Raw genomic sequence first — 19987 nt, 5'->3', positions numbered from 1 at the left:
CATGTGGTTATTTTGTTGGAGGAGATTACTGTACTTTAATTTCTCAGGACATGTCCCCATAGCATTTATAAGAGTCAGATTCTGCTACAGAATTCTCTTCAGAACTGCTCAAGAGGAGATGACACCTAATCTGCTTTTAGAAATGGGGTATATTCTCAAGGGATGACCTTCCAAAAAGCACCCACATCTTCTAGGTTGAAAATGGCTTCATGAAGCAATTCTCTGAAGGAGCTCTGCAGAATGGGGAAGCACTGAGTGTGGCGGTCACCAATTAGAGACTGTGTAACTGGAGATAATTGTTCCCCTAGTATGGGAAGTTCAAAAGTAAACCTCACATGCATCTGGTTCCTGTTATGTGCATCTCTGTGTACCCCTTGTGTAGTTCAGATGCAGGAAGAGTGGAAGGGATTGAGATAACATGCTCCTTGCTGTATTCAAATCTTTTGGTGGAGATAATTCAACTTTCTTAATTGCCTCTTAAGCATGATATAGAAGAAATAGAAATTAAGGAGCTTGCCAGTGAATGAGGATGATGATCTCTATAGGTAACTTCTACAGATATAAACTGAATATATTGGGAAACATTTTTGTCCCAAAATACAGCTTATTTAAATGATATTTTAAAAGCAAGAAGCATTTAATTGTGGAAAAAAGTGGAAAATAAACCCCAAACTTAGTGTCCACTAAAGGCAACTATATTTGGACTTAATTTTGCTGCTCAGTAACTTGACATGGTACTTAAAGGAAAGAATTGTTTCATTTACTTGCTTCTGATAATACCAAGATGATCTTCTTGCTCTGCAGAGATGAAGTGAACTGACAACTGAGAAACATGAGCTCAAACTGATACAAGTTTATGTGAGAGGGCCACCCCATTTAAAGAAGACAACAGCAGAATCTTGTGCATAAGCAGTTAATTGTAGTTAAATGAAAAAATATAAATAGCCTGTAAGAATTCAGATCAGACATTTGAGATGATGGATACCAGACAGGTGATTCTGTATTAGTTCAACCAGATGAGAATGATGATAAGGAATTCATTTTCAGACGTAAAGGACTTGAGTTTACAGTTGAAGGACGATGTTAGATGGTCAAAGAGGCATTGGATCAACCAACAAGCCAGAGAACTATGGAAGTGGAACAGACAAGTAATGGAGGAACTAATGTTGGACTGCTGAATCTGGATTCACGTATAATGTCACCTTGATGACAGTAGGACGGGGAAATGGAGATTAATTTAGACAGCAAGGAAAGGGTTGAAGTCTCTGTGAAGAATATTACAACATGACCTGATGAGGTGAAAGGACAGATACTAAATATGGATGACTATGAAATTATTTCTCCAAAAGAAAGTTCTTCACAGAAAGATTGATTTAGCATCAGTGATGGCAATAATATATGTTCGTCAGGGCAAACCTATGGCATGTGTGTCAGAGATGGCACACAAAGCCATTTTTTCAGGTCACATGGAGGGCAGGGAAGAGGGAGAACAGGTGAACCCCAAGCCTTCAGCTGTCTTCGGCATTTTTCTTTTTCTTTAAAATGTGGGAATTTGTTAATAGCAATAAAAGTAGCAAGTACTTTTCTATACCGCTTATCAGTACACTTAAGCACTCCCTAAGTGGTTTACAAAGTGTAAGCTAATTGCCACCAACAAGCTGGGTACTCATTTTAGCAACCTCAGAAGAATGCAAGCCTGAGTCGAGCCTGAGCTCTTGGCTGATATTGAACTCGCAAGCTTATGGTTTGTGAGTAAGTGGCTGCAGTACAGGCATTTAACCACTACACCACGAGGGCTCCAGCAGGGTTAAGAGAACATATGTCAAATATAAGTACAAATATGACATTGTTTAACTTGGTTTAGTCTACTAAACTTTAGTAGAACAATTAAGAACTTTAAGGATTTGGCACATTTGTATGACAGGAAGATGTATATACAGATTTTTAAAAACTAAAAATAGAAAGTTAAGATTAAGCTGCAGTTGGTCTTAAATAGAAAAAAATAGGAGGTCTAATATTTGTGATGAATATAATAATATAATTTGTCTAAGTGTTTCTTTTAAGGGTATTTTCTTAAATGCTAAGAAATTTATCTTATGTCAAATATAAATAATATTTTAAATCAGTATACTCTAAATGGCTGGGATTAGAATCACTAAGGATAGAAGAGCAACGTTATGATCATGTTGTTTAAGCTACTTATGTAGATATTAATATAAGTTATAAGTAGAAGCCTTTTAGGCAATGCTTTTCAGGAGGTAGCATTAGTAGATAACTATCACCAATAGTTGGCATGTTGGGAGGCAGTTGTCTAACGTGTTTATCTGATTCATACTCATGTGACTGGTCAGACTCTGGAAAGCAAGAGGATGCTTCCACAGGGAGACATTTTAACCAAAATGACTTTGTCCCATTTTTGCCTAAGGCTGTCCCTCTTATGTGTAAGGTTGTAGCAGGTTTTGGCTTTCATGAACCAGTCTGACTCTTCTGCTGCTCTAGTGACAGCAGTCTAGCTGTGTTTCCAATGACAAACACTTCCTTGTTTGTGGCTCAATTTCTTTCTGATTTTAATGGCTTATTAAAAGCAGAATGGTCCTCTCCTAAACAGGGTGGAAAAGTGACCAATATAGCTCAAAAACCACACTCTTCCACCAGAGCCCATGAACTTATTAAAACCTGTTTTATTGATGGACCCATTTCTGCTCTTTTGATCCATACTCTTGTCCAAGGGAAGAGGACTCATTTCTTAAATCCCCCCTGCTCTGAGTACAACATACGTTTGAAGCTCAGGACTTGGATGCAAAATCCTTCCACGATACATTGTTTAAGATTTTTAAATCTTTAACCTTTGTGGCTGATTCCACCAAACATATCCTTACTTTTTCCTTCATTCCCCAAGGACACTCATGTGGAATTGCCCCATCAGGAAGCCAGTCTTCCAAACACCAATCAACTGTGTGATGATCCTCCCCATCAGATAGGCACACGTTCTCTCCTTTTTTACAGACATGGGCCACCTCAGTATCAGATCAGTGGATTTTGCAGATAGTGAATTAAGGCCCGTTACAGACGGGCTCTTGAGGCGCCCCCATCAAGTGCTAGGGGTTGGCCGGGGACCTAGCGTCCACACCGGCCTCACCCCTAGCACATGACGGGGGCGTAATAATGGTGGTGCCCTATACACACAGGCGCTGCCATTATTACATGCCGGACGCATAGCGTCCGCACGTCGCGCGGCGCTTATGACATTGCGAGTGCGCCATTGGCACCTCGCGGCATCACAATCGTGCCGCAGGAAGAAGTGCCATTTTGGGGCTTCTTTTTTGCTCTGTGCGGGAGTCGCACGGTTTGGCTGCTGCGGCTCCCTTGCAGAGCAACCAGCAGCGCCGGCAGACCGCCGCTTTTAGGCGGTCTGTAACGCGCCTAAGAGTTCAAAATAGAATTTAATCATCAACCCAGACACTGGTTCCTCTTTAGTGTCCAGAAGCATTTTAAAGAACCTTGCAACCCACCAGGCTATTGCTCACCTCCTAAAAATAGGAGCCATTGAACAGGTTCCACCAAGCAAGAAGTTTTAAACAAAATATATTCAATTCTATTCACATTGCCCCAAAATAGGTGTGTGTACACCCAATTCTGGACCTCAAATTTCTCAACAAATTTATCAAATGCAGGCATTTCTGGATGGAAAGGCATCTTTCAAGGTGATTACCTAATATCAGTAGATCTTTTAAACTTATCCACTTCTCATATTGCTGGTTCCTTCATTTCTGTTAAGTCCGTGTCCAATTCAGAGCCACCTTTTGAGCCATTAAAATCTATTCTCCTCCATGATCTCCTTATTGAGATGCTTTTCCTAATAGCTATTACTTCAGCAAGGAGGACCTTGGAAGTGGCAGCACTGTCTGTGGATCCCTCTCATTGCAAGTTTGAAGTTCAGTTGATTTATCTTTGGCTTGTTTTGGGGTTCTTGCCAATGTAAGTTATTATTTTTGTCACTCACAGCCACTCATTTTACCCTCCTTTTGCCTACATCCTTTAGGGAAAAAATAGCATTAATTGGATGTCAGGCACAACCTATTAGATGTACCAGGCCTCTTAGGAGGTTGGTAGCACTTTTTATTTCCTTTTTACATACCTCTCTGGGGTGAAAGATTTAGCTTGTGAGTCCCTTGGAGCCACAGCATTTCAGTGATCATTGTACTGTACTAGTCAGCAGATACTTCTGCAGCCTTCTGAGCAAACACCCCTATGGAGGAAATTTGCAGAGCTTCCAGTTGGGTCACTCCTTCTACCTTTACCAGACATTACAGATCAGATAAATTTTCCTCAGCCCATGCATCATTTTTCTGCAGCATGCTTTAGAATGTTGTTTCTCATTTATTATTTTCTCATGCCACTGCCCTTTTAGGGATTGGTTAGGGTAGGATAATTCCCTTTCCTAGATTACTCCTTCTTTGCTGGCTGAGAGTGGGACAGTGGAAGACTTGCTATGAATGTCCATTCTAGCCAAGGAGAATGACCCATCCAGCCTCTGGTGGCAAGATTGTACTTCTGTTTTCTTTTAGGGATCTTTTCTACCACCACCCCCTGCCAAGTTTTGTAAAGAGGGCTGAGGATCAGGATACCTTGCCTGGGTGGCACCTATAATTAACCCTTTCCTGGATGGCTCCTTCTCTTTGGTTAGAATGGAACTTTATGCATGCCATTTTCAAAGCACAGTGGACCCTTGTTATACGCTAGGGTTTGGTTCCAAGATCCCCCGTGGATAACAAAATCCGTGGATACTCAAGTCTAATTAAATATAATGACATAGCAAAATGATGTCCCTTATAAAAACTGGAAAATCAAGGTTTGATATTTGAAATTTAGACTTTTTTGGAACATTTTCAAACTGTGGATGCTTGAATCCTTGTATTAAAAATCCTTGCATAAGAAGGGCCAACTGTATGATGCTTTCACTACTCACATGGAGAGGAATTAGGAGTCTTAATTCTGTAGACATAGTCAGTGGTGATGGAAGATGGGAGCTGTAATTCAGGAACTCAATGGGCATACATTCCCTACCCATGCAATTCAAATGTTTCAAAACATATGTGAGTATTTAGGACAATTGTGCTATTACTGATTTTCTAATTTACTTTTATTTTAAATTATGTTTATTATATAATTGTATAATTGATTCAAGACAGCTAACAATACAGATTTAAATACAAATTAAAAACTATACTAAAACATTAATAAAAGTGTAAATATAAGATTAAAAACAGTTAATAGGATTAAAACATTAGATAGTAAAAATACTAAAAAGTTATTTAAAATTTGTCTTCAAACCTTAAAAAACAGCACCACACAACATTAAAAGTAGAACCATAGTCAGTTTGTAAAAAGCTGATGGTATAAAAATGTTTTGATTTGCTGGTGGAAGGTGAACAGGGACAGGGCAATCTTGGGTCTCCCTAGGGAAGGAGTTTCAAAATCTGGGAGCAGCCACTGAGAAGGCTCTCTTTCTTGTTCCCAGCAAATGAGACTGAGAAGGTGGTAAAACAGAGAGAAGGGCCTCTCTAGATTATTTTAGAACTCTAATAAGCTCATAAAGGTAGATAAGATCCTTCAGATAACCTGGGCTCAAGGTGTAGATGTCAAAACCAACACTTTGAATCGAGCCCCAAACACAGGCCAGCAGCCAGTGGAACTGTTGCAACAAGGGAATTGTGTGCTCCCTGTAGCCAGCTTCAGTCAGCATCCTGGCTGCAGCTCTTTGGGCCAACTGAAGTTCCTGATCACTTTTCAGTGGCAGCCCCAAATAGGATGTAACCAAGTCATGCACCACTATGACCAGATCAGACTGGGCCCAATTGGTGCAACTAGTTTTAAGTGCAAGTGCACTCCTGGCCACTGCTGAAACCTTGAAGAGGAATCCAGGAATACGCCAAACTGCTGAAACTTTGAAGAGGAATCCAGGAATACGCCAAACTGCAAACTCCAGGTGGAGTATAACCCCATCTAACACAGGCTAAATCTCTGTTCCCAGATCTGTCTTCCAACTGACCAGGAGCTTATCTGAATGAAGCTTCAGTATGTTTGCTGTCATCCAGTCCTTTATAGAACAGTAACCTTGGAATTGGGTGGAAAGTTGTGACATTGATGTTATGCCAAAACTCCAGACAGCCGCTTAGGTTTTGCATAATGTTAAATAACACAGGAGAGTTTTTTGTGGGTTTTTCGGGCTGTGTGGCCATGTTCTAGCAGATTTTCTTTCTGATGTTTCGCCAGCATCTGTGGCTGGCATCTTCAGAGAAGATTCTCTGAATCTTCATTCTCTGAAAGGAGCCCTGGTGGCGCAGTGGTTAAATGCCTGTACTGCAGCCATTCACTCGAAACCACAAGGTTGCGAGTTCAAGACCAGCAAAAGGGCCCAAGCTCGACTCAGGCTTGCATCCTTCCGAGGTCGCTAAAATGAGTACCCAGACTGTTGGGGGCAAATTAGCTTACTTGCTAATTAGCTTACTTGCTGTTCACCGCTATGATCTTTGGAATAGCGGTATATAAATAAAAAAAAACAAAAAAAAAATGAAGATGCCAGCCACAGATGCTGGCAAAACGTCAGAAAGAAACTCTGCTAGAACATGGCCACATTGCCTGAAAAACCCACAAAAAACTGGATGCCGGCCATGAAAGCCTTTGACTTTATATTAGCACAGGAGACTTCACAGGCCAATGCCCAAGAGATTAAGCAGGAATCTCCCAACACCACCCTCTAAGATCGCAGGTCCAGGAAAGAACAGAGCCACTGTAGAACAGTATTGCAACTAACAGTATCAGAATATTGCCCAGTTCTCTTTTTTATGTAAGATGTGGAATGTTGTGGTTCAGGTGAACATCAGCATCCTTAAAGAGTGTTACTGTTTTGGAATACTTGAGATGTATTTCATAGAAAAACCTACAAAGTTTCTTTATCATGAATTTACTGTACAAGAAATATTATTGAAAAGAACAAGTATGGTGGAATGGCTTGAGCGCTGACTACAACTTTGGAGACCGGACTTTGAATCAGCCAAGGAAACTCGCTGGAACATCTTGGGCAAATCACACTGGCTTAGCCTCAGAAGAAGGCAAAAGCAAACCCTCTCTGAATACATCTTGCCAAGAAAACTAGATGAAAGTGGGAAAGGGACTTGAAAAGAGAAGCGTTCCCAGGCATTGCATAATTGTCACTTGCTTTTTGTTGTTCTTTTGTTGTCTGTTTTATTGAATCATTTCCTGTATTGCTATGTATTTTATATGTATTATCCTACTAGAGAGGCCCCTTCCCCACCATCTTTCCCTTCTCCTTTTGTGTCGTGTCTTTTTAGATTGTAAACCTGAGGGCAGGGAACCGTCCAATTAAAAACATTGTATGTACAGCGCTGTTTAAATGTACAGCACTTTATAAATAAAGGTTAATAATAATAACAACAACAACAGTAACAACAACAACAATATATTTTTGAAAAGCACTCCTTCCCACTCCTCAAACTTTCCTTGAGCCTAGTTAAGCTTGTGCCTGATTTAGCTTAGGAAAATCAGGCACTATATGAATGAACCTGGTGATGCTTTAGGCTCATATGTTTCCTTCACCCATCATACAAAGTGATGCTCTAGTTTGAGGCAAAACATCATTTGCTTTAGTGTAATAGTGGTCAAACTGTAATGGCGTTTGGCTGTTGAGATGAACCAGAGTTGCATTCTAGAGAATCACTATGTGCTAGAGGAGAAGGACACATATTAGCCAAAGATTTCTCTAGGTTTGTTGTCAAAATACAGTCTAAATATGCAAAACTAGATTTACTTGTGTATGGACCTTGCTGGGCATCTGTAAGTGCAGTTGCTTTCACTGATCCACTATTTGGGACTGCATGATATAGTCTTTTAGAAGAGGCTGCCGCTCATCTGTTTGGTTCAGTTTTCCAATCCTTGGTTTCCAGTGCAAGCTGAACAGCAGGATTTTAATCTTTTTTGAAACGGATCTGAGTAGGGAGCACTGAGTACTACACATGCATTCCAATATTTGTGACAGCATGTTTTGTGTAGAAAAATGTGTTTCTGCTTAAGGAGTCCCTTGACCTTTACAATACAAATGCATACATATTTGCTCAGGAGTAAGTTCCTCTGAGTTCACTGAAGCTTTTGTCTAGGTAAATGTGCCCAGGGTTGGAATTCTAAAATTCTAAATAACTTAAATTTTGCAGACCTGAGTGGGATTGGTTTCTGTTTATCTCCATGGTCATTTAGATTTTCTAGGAGCAGTTTCATTCATGAATGTTTCATTCCTTATTTTAATGGTTTTGATTTAATGAAGTTATCAGGAAATTGTCTTCAGAAAAGCATGTTTGGTAGATTTGATTTTTATCAGGCCTTTAATAAGAGGTGAAAGTTACAGGTTTGAGATCCTATGACTGTGTTTCAAGGCAGTTGTGTCAGAATAAAGGGATCTGCTATTGGATCTTTTTTTTTTTTTTTCATTTAATGCTTAATAATTACCGGGCACTATAAAAGATAAGATGTACATTATCTTAGGTCCAAAATACACTGCAGAAATAATCCAGTTTGAGATCGCTTTAACTGCCCTGGCTCAATGCTAGGGCATTTTGGGAACTGTAGTTTTGTGAGACATTTAGCCTTCTCTGTCAGAGAGCTCTGATGCCACAATAAACTACAATTCTCAGAATTCCCTAGCATTGACCTAGGACAGTTAAAGGGGTCTCAAACTGGATTATGTCCGCATTGTGTTTTGGACTGTAGTTGTAGAACATCTTTGATTTTTATTTAAAAAACAAAAGAATTAGTTTTTACTAAAGAAAAATGTAGTTTAATAATTGAGACTGAGGTTGTTGTTGTTGTTGTTGTGTGCCTTTAGGTGGTTTCTGGCTTGTGAACCTAAGGCAACCCTATCATGGGGTTTTCTTGGCAAGATTTGTTCAGAGGGGGTTTGCCATGCCTTCCTCTGAGGCTGAGGTTAGGAAGGTAAAAATATGTTATCCTAACAAAATCTCCTTCAAAGATACATGAAATGACAAAGTACTTCTCATCTGGCCAGAACAGGAGAGTGAACTATGAATGTTTCATAATTTGTGCAAATGTGGAAACATTTCGCATTAGTTCTTTAAGTTTACTTTTCACTTAAAGAAGCTAAATGCAGACAAAAAGCTTGGATTTGACACCTTCTGGGTGTTTTTAACTAAAAAAAAGTGAAAAAGCCTTGTTTACAGGGATTTCATTTAGGAATAACTACTGCCTTTCTAACTGAAACAATATATAGAAAGTAAAATAGTGTCTGAAGTTCTCAAAAACGCCTGCTCAGACAGATCAAAGATTTTTAAAAAATTTTTTGCTGCTGCTCATATGCTTTTTAAAATTTAAACTTGTAAACAAATTCCAAATGTGTCATATGTTACTACAAATATAAAAGTGACCATATAATCTAAATTAACTAAGAAAAACCTAACATTTGCCATATAATACGTTGTGTGTAATATACTAAGAACAGAATTCTATAAGTATATTCTCACAAAGCAAATAAATCATAGTTTATCAGATTCCTTGGAATTGTTTGGTCAAAAATGAAAAAAAAATACATGCCACTTGTTAACTAAAGCAGATCAGGAGTGTATTTGTCCTTTCACTGATATATAATTATGTCTGCTTTCTGTGCTCAAACAATGTATAACTCTAGATACAAAGATAAATTCTGTGTACTAGGGATGTAGCCTAAGAGGGGGGGAAAGCATCTTTAATAAGCAGAGATGATGTACAGTTATAAGAATTTTAGCAGTAGTTGGCCCCGTCAGAACCATATGAAGAAGTAACCTCAGTACATCTTCAGGAACCAGGGTTCTATAAAACATTTTCTGATGTGGCCAATAAATACTACATTAGATGTTTATGTTGTTTTATTCTCATTTTAAGATCAAAATAAACATGTGCCATTGTTTTCAAAACAATCCCCAGTTACGCATGTGTCACTGTTTTCAAAACAATCTCCTGTTAAAACAATCCAAACCCTTCTGCAACAACCAGTTAATACCCAAAAGCTATTATATTGCATAAGGTTTTTGCCTGCTCCTGGAGAGAAGCAGAAATGAGGTCAGTCTAGTCTCATGTGGAAAAGAGTTCCACAGCCTAGGAGCAACCAGTCCATCAAAGTTTACATCTCTCATGGTAGTAGATGCAATATAAAGTTTATATAAAGTGTGATATAAAGATTTAACTCAAGGATCTTAAAACCTGGCAAGGTTCATTTGGAGAAATAAACTCTTTTAGATACTCTGTACTGGAACCATATAGAACTTTATAGGTCATAACCACTTTGAATTTGGTATTCAGTGAAGCTGTGGCAGTAAGCGAGTTCTGTATTCCCTTTGAACAGACTTAGTCAGTAGTCTGGCTGCAGCATTTTGTAAAAAGTCAAGATTCTGAACAGTTTCCAAAGGCAGACCCATGTAGAGTGAAATAGGATTTTTTCAAGATGTGGGTCACTATAATCAGACCTGACATCTTCAGGAACAGGTGCAACTGGTCACATGTTTTAAATATGCAGATACACCCCTGGCTAGCATGGCGTAGTGGTTTGAGCATTGGACTAGGACTCTGTAGACCAGAGTTTGAATCCTGGCTCGGCCATGGAAATCTAGGTAACCTTGGGCAAATTGCACTGAAGAAATAGTAATAATAATAATGTTTATTTGTATCCCATTTTTTCCCCCAGAGCGGCTTCACAACATTAAAAAACAATACAATTAAAAACATAGAAAAGAGGTGCATTAAAAAAGAATTAAATTAAATACATTTTAAAAAGATAAAACTGTATAAAACATTTTAAAACAACATCCCAAGCCGGTCCTTTACAACCATTCCATTTTAAAAGCCCGTCTGAACAGGTAGATCTTAGCCTGCAGGTGGAAGCCAACAAGGAGAGAGCTGTTCTGGTCTCCTTTGGGAGTTCCAGTGTCTAGGGGCAGCCACAGAAAAGGACATCTCTCTAGCGTTCCCACCAACCGTGCTTGTGATGGTAGGACGGAGAGAAGGGCCTTTCCAGAGGATCTCAGAACCCGGGCCAGTTCATACAAGGAGATACTGCCTGCCAAATAGCGTGGACCTGAGCCATATAGGGCTTTATGGGCATCACCAGCACTTTGAATTCTGCTTGGAAACAAACTGGCATCCAATGGAGCTGATTCAACCAGAATGTTGTGTGGTCTGTGTAGCCTGCCCCAGTTAATAGTAGTAGTAGTAGTAGTAGTAGTAGTAGTAGTAGTAATAATAAAAATATTTATTTATATCCTGCCTCTTTCCTTTTGGGGGTCGAGGCAGGTAACTACAGAAGTTAATACAATACAAAATAATCAACACAACCCCCCGACTCCCCCAACCCTCACCCTCCCTCCCTGAATAAAATTACCACAATAAAACCATATTTAAATACAGATCACAATAACAAATTAAAATCAGTTAACAGCTTGATGCAGGAATTTGGATCAGCTGGACTTTCTGAACACTCTTCAAAGGCAGCCCCACATAGAGTCCATTGCAGTACTCCAAATGGGATGTAACCGAGACATGTATCACCGAAGCCAGATCCAGAGAAACCTGGTGGGCAAAGCTGAGAGAGATTACCCCTCCCCCCAGCCTCATCCAACCAGGTCTCCATTATAAATGCCAGATCAGCTTTTTCCCCCCAAGATGAAGTCCTGAATGACAGCTGTTTTGCCATTCACTAACCTAGCATTCAGCAGCAACATTTTCAACCTGGGGAGGGGGAGGGGGCTGTCACCAAAGCTGTTCACACTATTTGGACTGGGAGAAAGCTTGGGGACCACAAACATCCTCTTGTGCTCCCCTCTTACTTGGTACTGTATTTTAATTGTCTCCTCTCTCCATATCTCCCTCTACTCTGAATGACTCCAATAGCTGCTCCCTGACTCTGTACATCTTGTCAAGAAAACGATGTGATGGGCCCAACCTATTTGAGGGATCACCTGCTCCCATATAATCCGCCCCGCACACTTAGGTCCTCTGGGAGGAATCTATTGCAGCCTTTAAAAACCAGACTAACTGCTACCTCCCAGAGGGCCTTCTCTGCAATTGCTCCCAAACTATGGAATGGCCTGCCGGATGAGATCCGTCAAATTTCCAGCTTAGAGAGCTTTAAAAAAGCTGTCAAGATGGATCTCTTCCGGCAGGCCTTCCCTGAATTAAAGTACCCAGCCACAGAATGACTGCACCCCACATAATGTATTAGCCCACCGCTCTGTCCTTATATCTGTTTTAATAGATATTTTAATTGTAACATGTTTAATCCTATTTTAAGGGGGGGAATTTGGGACACAATGTTGTAAATGTGGATTTTAATGTGTTGTGAGCTGCTTTGATTGTCTCGTCACAGAAAAGCGGGATACAAATAAAAGTTTTATTTTATTTATTATTATTTATGCCTTAGGGTCATCATAAGTTGGAAACGACTTGAAGGTACACAACACACCACTGAAACCTGGATATTCAGGCTTGGAGCTGAGCACAGGAGTTAGCCCAGGCTACAGACCTAAGATTTCAGGGGGATAGTAGCCCCATCCAGTGTAGCCTATTCTTTGATCTCCATTTCAGCTGCCCAGGACTCTGGTCAACATTAAGTTTCAGTTTGTTAATTCTCATCAGGTCTGTTATTGATAGCAGACACCAGTTAAGTACCAAAACAGCTTCCTTAGAATTGGAAGAAATGGAGTGATAGACAAAATGCAATGCATTTCAACAGGGGGAAGTGTAAGGTGCATACTACACTGGCGTGGGGGGAGATGAAATGCACAGATACAGGATGGAGGATATCTGGCATGACAACATTACATGTCAAAGGGATCTAGGAGCCCTAGTAACCACAAGTTGAACATGACTCAACTGTGTGATATGGCAGCTGAAAAAAGCCAGTGCGATTCTAGAGGTATAGCGTGTAGGCTGAGGGAAGTAATAGTGCCACTCTATTCTGCTTTGGTTAAGCCTCACCTGGAATACTGCGTCCAATTCTGGGCACCCCAATTTAAAAAGGATGTTGACAAGCTGGAGCATAAGAGGACAACCAGAATGGTAAAGGGCCTCTGGAAACCTGACCTATGAGGAGCGACTTAGGGAGCTGGGTATGTTTAGGCTGGAGAAGAGAAGGTTAAGGGGGTGATATGATAGCCCTGTTTAAATATTTGAAGGGGTGTCATATTGAGGATGGAGCAAGCTTGTTTTCTGCTGCTCCAGAGAATAGGACCTGGAACAATGGATACAAGATACAGGAAAGGAGATTCCACCTCAACATTAGGAGGAACCTCCTGATAGTAAGAGCTTTTTGACAGTGGAACACATAGTCTTTCTAAAAAATGTTAGTGTGACAGTGGAAGCGATGAACAATCTGTTTTCTGATTAACAAAATCAATAAAAGGAAACTGCTGTATGAAAAATATCTGTTTAGCAGGACAAATCAATATATTTGGACCCAATAGCTATCGTTTTTAAAAACTTTGTAGTGAGTCTGTAAACTGTGGAATGGAGTTATTGCGAATCATTTCTTATCTGTTAAAAATACCTTACTAAACATTTTGGGTATGACAGTGGAAGTGATGCAAAATCTGTATTGTGAGTAACAGAATCAATAAAAGGAAATTAGGTTGTATAAAAATCTATGTCACTTTGTTCATTTTTGATGTTTTAGATGGTAGACATATGTGTATGATTGTGTTGAAAAGAAAAATGGAAGTTGGTTAGCACTGACATTTGGTAGGCCCCAAAGTGACAAATGCACCAAATTTCAGAATACTTTTGTACTCTGGTCCAGATGTTTCTATGAACATCTTCCCAATATTTATAAATAACTGTTGGATTTGAGTGATAATTTATGGCAATGTAATTCTGTATGATTCTAGGTTTCATAATGAATTTATGGAGTAGGCACACATGGCCATGCTCCCTGCTGAATGATTACTGAGAGAATATAAGCCTTTTAACTTGAAAATACAACATTTTATAGTGGTGACAAGCAATGCTGTGGTAGTGATGCCCCTTCCATAATTGAAAACAACGAGTATTATGTCTGGCATCATTACATGTGGGTTAGTTAGTTTGGTTGACTTTGATCCTCTTCATGTTCATCTGCTATTAAAGATTTCTCCTCTCAACATCATTTTGCTTTGCCAGAGTAAAAGAGGAGATAATCCCCTTAGCCTGTTAAATACTGCATTCCATTTTTTAGGTGATAATTACATTCTCAGATGATTTGTACAATGGGGGTGAGCCAGTCCTGAAATGAGAATACTTGTTTAAGTGTATTGGAACAACCTGAGATATGCTTTTGTATAAAATAGAAGTTAGTAAACAGTGTTTACTGAATTAAATGTCATTAGGGCTTGGATGCAGAAGAACCTGGCAGAATATGGGTATCGCCGATATGACTTGCATTTTTCACCATTCAGGGTTAGCAACTGTGATTACTTATAAAAAAAAGCAAATCATATCTCATGTTGCCATGAAAGAATGAGCGAAAAGGGGAAATATTGTGAGCCCAAGGGTCATTCCAATAACGCTATAAGAAAGCAGAGCCATGGTATAGTACTGCATCAGAAAAATGCCATTTATTTCACTTATTCTTAAGAATTCTTAAGAAAACTTCCTAAGGAAATGCTTTGTTTGTATTGTGTAAAATAATTGTACAAAATAATTGTGCAAAGAATAATGTCATATTCTTACATCTAGGTGACAAACAGCATGTTTGGTGCTTCAAGAAAGAAGTTTGTAGAGGGGGTCGACAGTGACTACCACGATGAAAATATGTACTACAGCCAGTCTTCGATGTTTCCACATCGATCAGAAAAAGATGTAAGTTTTAGAAACCCTAAAGTCTTCTTTCTTTTTGTGTTAATCTTTTAAAAAGATATGATTTTATAATTATGGGTATGATTCTAAAATTACATCCATTTCTCAAGAGTATCTTGTTTATTTGCATTTCACCCAAAGGGTCATTTTGCACTCAGATCAGGGTGTAGCTTATTTGAAAGAGATTTTATAAGATGTTCAAAGTCAGGCACACCAAATTGAACAGCTAGAAAGATAAATTTATAGCAATTGAAATTTATAGCAATTAGCATTAAAATGCTTAGCGTACATTATTGGATTCTCCAAAACTTGGTAAGTATTTCACATTCATAGACAGTATCAGGTACACAAATAGGCACATTCTTGGTGATGTTTTAGCTCTACATTTTTGTCAGTAATGATCCATATGTTATACTTCTGTATAACTAAAAAGGAGCTAGAAAACTGGTAGGCTGATTGGTATTAGATCTGGGTATTTTTACAAGTTCACACATAGGGCATGGTTGTGATTGTCTCCCCCAGCGTACAATGGTTGTACTTCATCAGAATATGGAGGGCCCATTTTGCTGCCAGTTAATGCCCCATTCTATTGATTTGCCCTTCATTAATTTGTCAAAGCTGTGAGATGCAGCTGTTTAAAATCTAAATCCTCTTTTGTTTGGGTTAATGTAGTACCTCCTACATGTTCCCATTGACTTGCATTGTAGGAATTACCCCAAATGTCAAAATGTTATTTACATTCATTGAGGTTTTCATTTTTATATCACTACTTAGCTTGTCATATGTCCACACAGAGATATTGCTCGTTTTAAAATGATTAGTCTTCTTTACCATGCATATTTATTTACAACAGGCCTTTCTTGTGCCTTGAAAGAGGGGGAAAAAAAGAGAATTATATTTTCCAATTTCTGATTGATTACTGCAGTCTGCAGACAGTATTCTAGTTTTCAGTGAAGTGATAAATTTATTACTGGTTTGTACCACTTCAAACCACAGCTAGACAGCATATATAATTAAATGCTCCATAAAAAAGTCTAAACTTGAACATCCTGACATTAGATTCTCTGTGTAGAGGGAACATGTATCCATAGAAGAGCATTATTATGATGTAAGCGTCCACATGCAGTCTAAAGTGCGGAACAGTTTAGATACCTCAGTGAGAACTGGACCAGTGATATTTGGTGTATCTGATCCTCTTATTCTATGCATCTGTGTTCTCTGTAACTACAATTAGTGATAAGTTTGGAATGTGTCAGACATTAACATGTATAATAAAACAATACAGTGATGTAAACCTTGGATACTAGGAATTGATGGCAAGTAATCTTGAGTGCTAACAAACCTTTATAGCCTTTCCATTTTGGATATATGTTGAGAAATTAATCCTTTAACTTCTTGCATCAAGATGTTTTTTAACCCTGATGCACCTGATTTTAAATAAGAAAAATGTGCACTATGTGTATTATGTGATATTTTCTGATCCTGATGGGAATTCTAGGGCAGAGAGGTTGAGGATTATGCATTATGGTTGGGATTAAAGGTTAGCTTTCCCAGTGAGAATTCTAGTGTCTCTTCTATTCTTGAAGATTGTTTTGATTTTTTCTCAGTTGGACCGAGCTACTTATTACCAGAGCATATCATTTATTTACTATATTATGGTTTGCTGAAAAACAGCATGGGACATTTTTGCCGCAGTTTGTCACTTCAACTGGTATGGTGACAAAATGTAGTAAATTTGTGGGGAATATTTATTGTTCTAGCTGGAATTTTTTTGCAAAGACACCTCTACATTGAAAATGACAGAAATTTGGGGAAATACAGTAGTTGTATTTATCCAGGTGAAGCCAAAATAGAATCTTGCCTTATAGATTGGGGGGTAAGCATGATCCATTGGCAAAGTTGCACTGCGAAAACCTTTTGAGGGCCTCAACATGCCATCTCACCCTTATGAGTGACTTGATGTGATGTCATATCACTCCTGGACACTGCTCTGGGTGTTGTGCAGTTGGTGGTTTGGGGCTGTTTCAGGGTAGAAGCCCCTGAAACATAATTATTTGATCTTACTCAAGTATTCAAAGTGGGGTACGTCTGGCCAGAAAAAAATTGGGGTCGGTATTTGGTATGTGTGTGCTTGGAAGGGTATCAGTGGGAGTCCCAAGGGTTGCATTGGATCATCCCTTCCAAAAGACTCCAAGTGTCCTAGTCCTGTTATAGATGTTGTTCTGTGTAAGTTATGCAATACAACATGACTGTGGTCTAAAATATCCTGTCTTGGTATATGAAGAATAGGTGTAACATGGTCTCAGTACAGTTGGCCCTTCTTAGACATGGTTTTTTTTGAACACGGATTCAAGGATCCACGGTTTGAAAATGTTAAAAAAAAAAGTATAAATTTCAAATATCAAACCTTGATTTTCCATTTTTTTATAAGGGACACCATTTTGCTATGCCATTATATTTAATGGGACTTGACCATCCACGGATTTTGTTATCCACAGGGGATCTTGAAACCAAACCCCAGCATATAACAAGGGTCCACTGTATTTCATACAGTCATTTTACTTATTGTCCCATAGTTCGGCCAGCTCCTTCCAGGGACCATGTGCTTGTACACATTAGGAGTCTTCTAACTTCTTGTTTGTACTGCAGTTCCTGCTAGTGTGTCAGAAGCTGCTCCTAATTTTTCTGGAGGAGCTTTGTGAAGGAGAGAGCCCATGACCTCTGTGCATAGACAAAAATTCTGCCTGTTGCTCAGAATTCCAATGTATTGTGTTATCATAGCATGTCCATTTTTTTCTCTCCAGTTTACTTAGGAGTATGTAGGTGGACAATGTCTGTAGTTACAATATTGCACTGATAAACATTATTGTTAGTTTTACTGCAGTAGTACTGCAGTAGCCCTTCTCGCCGTCCGAACACCATCACAAACACGGTTGGTGGGGACGCAAGAGAGGGCCTTCTCGGTGGCTGCCCCTAGACTCTGGAACTCCCAGCCCAGGGAGATGAGAATGGCTCCTTCCTTGATGGCCTCCCGCCGGCAGGTGAAGACTTACCTATTCACACAGGCTATTTAAGGAATCGCTATAAGAGCAGACTGGGATATTGGACCATTTTAAAAATTTGATACAGTTTTTTCTTTATATATATTTATCTTTTTAAAATATGTTTTATTATTTTAATAACTGTTTTAATACTGCAACAATTTAATTCCTTTTTAATGTACGTTTTTTTAGAAAATGTTTTTAATTGTACTGTTTTAATGTTGTGAAGCCACTCTGAGTCCCAGTCCTGAGAAAAGAGCAGGATACAAATAAATATAATAATAGATCAATAAATTAATTTTAATACCTGCCTTACTTTTCTTAAAAGAATTAAATGTTGTAAAAAAACCAAAACCAATCCACATTCTTTTATCATTGAACAGCTCTTTATTTTCTAATTTAGATGCTGGCATCACCATCAACATCAGGTCAGCTGTCTCAGTTTGGGGCAAGTCTATACGGGCAACAAAGTAAGAATTCTTTTTCTTCTTATACACCCCTTCAGTGGGAATGGTTTGTGTGAGAGAGGAGATATCCTTTGAATATTAACATGATTTCATCATATTAATATCCTCTTAGAAATGTATAACCTTTCATTTCCTAGGATGTATTTGAAAGTAGTCCTTTTCAGATGAAAATTCAATAAATCAAGATTATTTCCAGACCTAGGCAGAAGTGAAACTAACAGCAGGAATTGGAAGTGAAACTAGACATAACTGAATTCTTTAATCCTAAAGGACTATCTAGCTTCTGGAAGCAGATACTACAATGTTTGCAGCTGCCCACAACAGACACTTCTCATGATTTAACAGCATATCTGGTATTGTTTGGCCTCCAACATTCAACAGAGCTTAAGTACTAAAATGCCACTGTTGTTACATTTTATTCTTTATTCTTACAGTCAGCAAAATCACAATACACTTGTCCCTCTGTATTCATGGGGTTTAGGAATGAAGGAACCTTGCGAATTAAAAAATTTCATAAATAACCTCTCTCCCCAGTTTCAGAGAGACAGGGATGGGTTAGAGAGCGTGTGCCTCTCTTCCCTCCTCGGATGCCTCAGAGAGCTGTCATGAGCTCTCTCAGGCATCATAAGGAAGCCGGAAAACTTGCATGCGCTGCTCTCACCCCTCCTCATCACCCTGGGCAAGCCCTCTGAGGCACTGAGGAAGGGAGATAGAAGTGCACCCAACATTCCCCCACCTCCCTTCCAATGCTTTAGAAAGCTTGCCTCAGCTGTTTGAAGCCTCAGAAGGAAGGCAGGGTACTCGCTCTCCCTTTCTCTGGCCACTGCTGCCCTGGAAAGCCTTGGGGGAAGCCTCCCTCAAGCCCTTCCAAGGCGGTAGGGGCTTGGGGGCAAGGGGTGCTCCCTGCCTCTGGCACCTGTCACCCTGGAAAGTTTTGGGAGAAAGAAAAAGAAGGAAAGAGCTTGCCTTTCTTCCCTCTCGCTGTCACCTTTTAGCTGGCTCAGCCGGGCTAGTTACAGAGTGGCAGGGAGGAGATGGAGAGGAGGGGGAGTGTGTGTGCATGTGGAGGCCTTGACCTCGCGAATGATAAAAACTGCAAGTGCCAAAGCTGTGAATACAGAGGGATGATTGTACCTTAGAATACTATTGCAACACACCAGTTGTATTCATAAGAACTGAGCATGTATCAGAAAGACAGTTGCTGTTTCTCATCTGAAATCTCTTAAAGAGCTAGCGGGATTGGTAAGCAGTAGAACCTTGACCAATCCATACAACTTCAAATGATTGTTTTGGCATTCAAAGCAAGTGCTCTGAGAGCTTTTTCCAACAAAGTATTATCACAGGCCTACTAGCAACATATAACATTCCTTAGCTGTTGGTGTCTGAAGTCCTGAACACACATGGATAAAGTGGTCCCTGTAGACCATTATTGACAATGCTCCTTGCTTATCAGGGAGATGGATATATGCATACCATTTAAGCTGCTAGAGCTCCCTGTGGCAAAATGACAGGAACTCATGAAGTGCTCTTTAATTGACTTTTTATTGTAACAATTAATCATTATATTCAGCAGAATATATGTTGCAGAATATC

The 19987-nt window shown here is 39.3% G+C and overlaps 1 protein-coding gene across 7 annotated transcripts in view; it reads left to right on the top strand.

Annotated features, from left to right (window-relative positions):
- Nucleotides 1-19987, top strand: part of CNOT2 (CCR4-NOT transcription complex subunit 2) — a 75658-nt gene that overhangs the window by 30544 nt on the left and 25127 nt on the right. For 6 of the 7 annotated variants that reach the window (XM_089524128.1, XM_089524127.1, XM_089524123.1 and 3 more), the window contains 2 exons: nucleotides 14767-14889; nucleotides 18331-18397. In XM_089524128.1, the coding sequence (XP_089380254.1) occupies nucleotides 14779-14889; nucleotides 18331-18397 (178 nt within the window). In that variant the 5' untranslated portion in view covers nucleotides 14767-14778. Of the gene's footprint in view, nucleotides 1-14766; nucleotides 14890-18330; nucleotides 18398-19987 lie in introns of those variants that run through there. The other variant, XM_089524126.1, reaches the window with a different exon arrangement.

This window comes from Sceloporus occidentalis, unplaced genomic scaffold (assembly GCF_023333645.1).
Source record: "Sceloporus occidentalis isolate IW3139 unplaced genomic scaffold, rSceOcc1.0.p SCAF_5, whole genome shotgun sequence".
Taxonomy (NCBI): Eukaryota; Metazoa; Chordata; class Lepidosauria; order Squamata; family Phrynosomatidae; genus Sceloporus; species Sceloporus occidentalis.
Note: the sequence above shows the minus strand (reverse complement) of the source record. Positions and strands in the feature narration are given on the sequence as shown.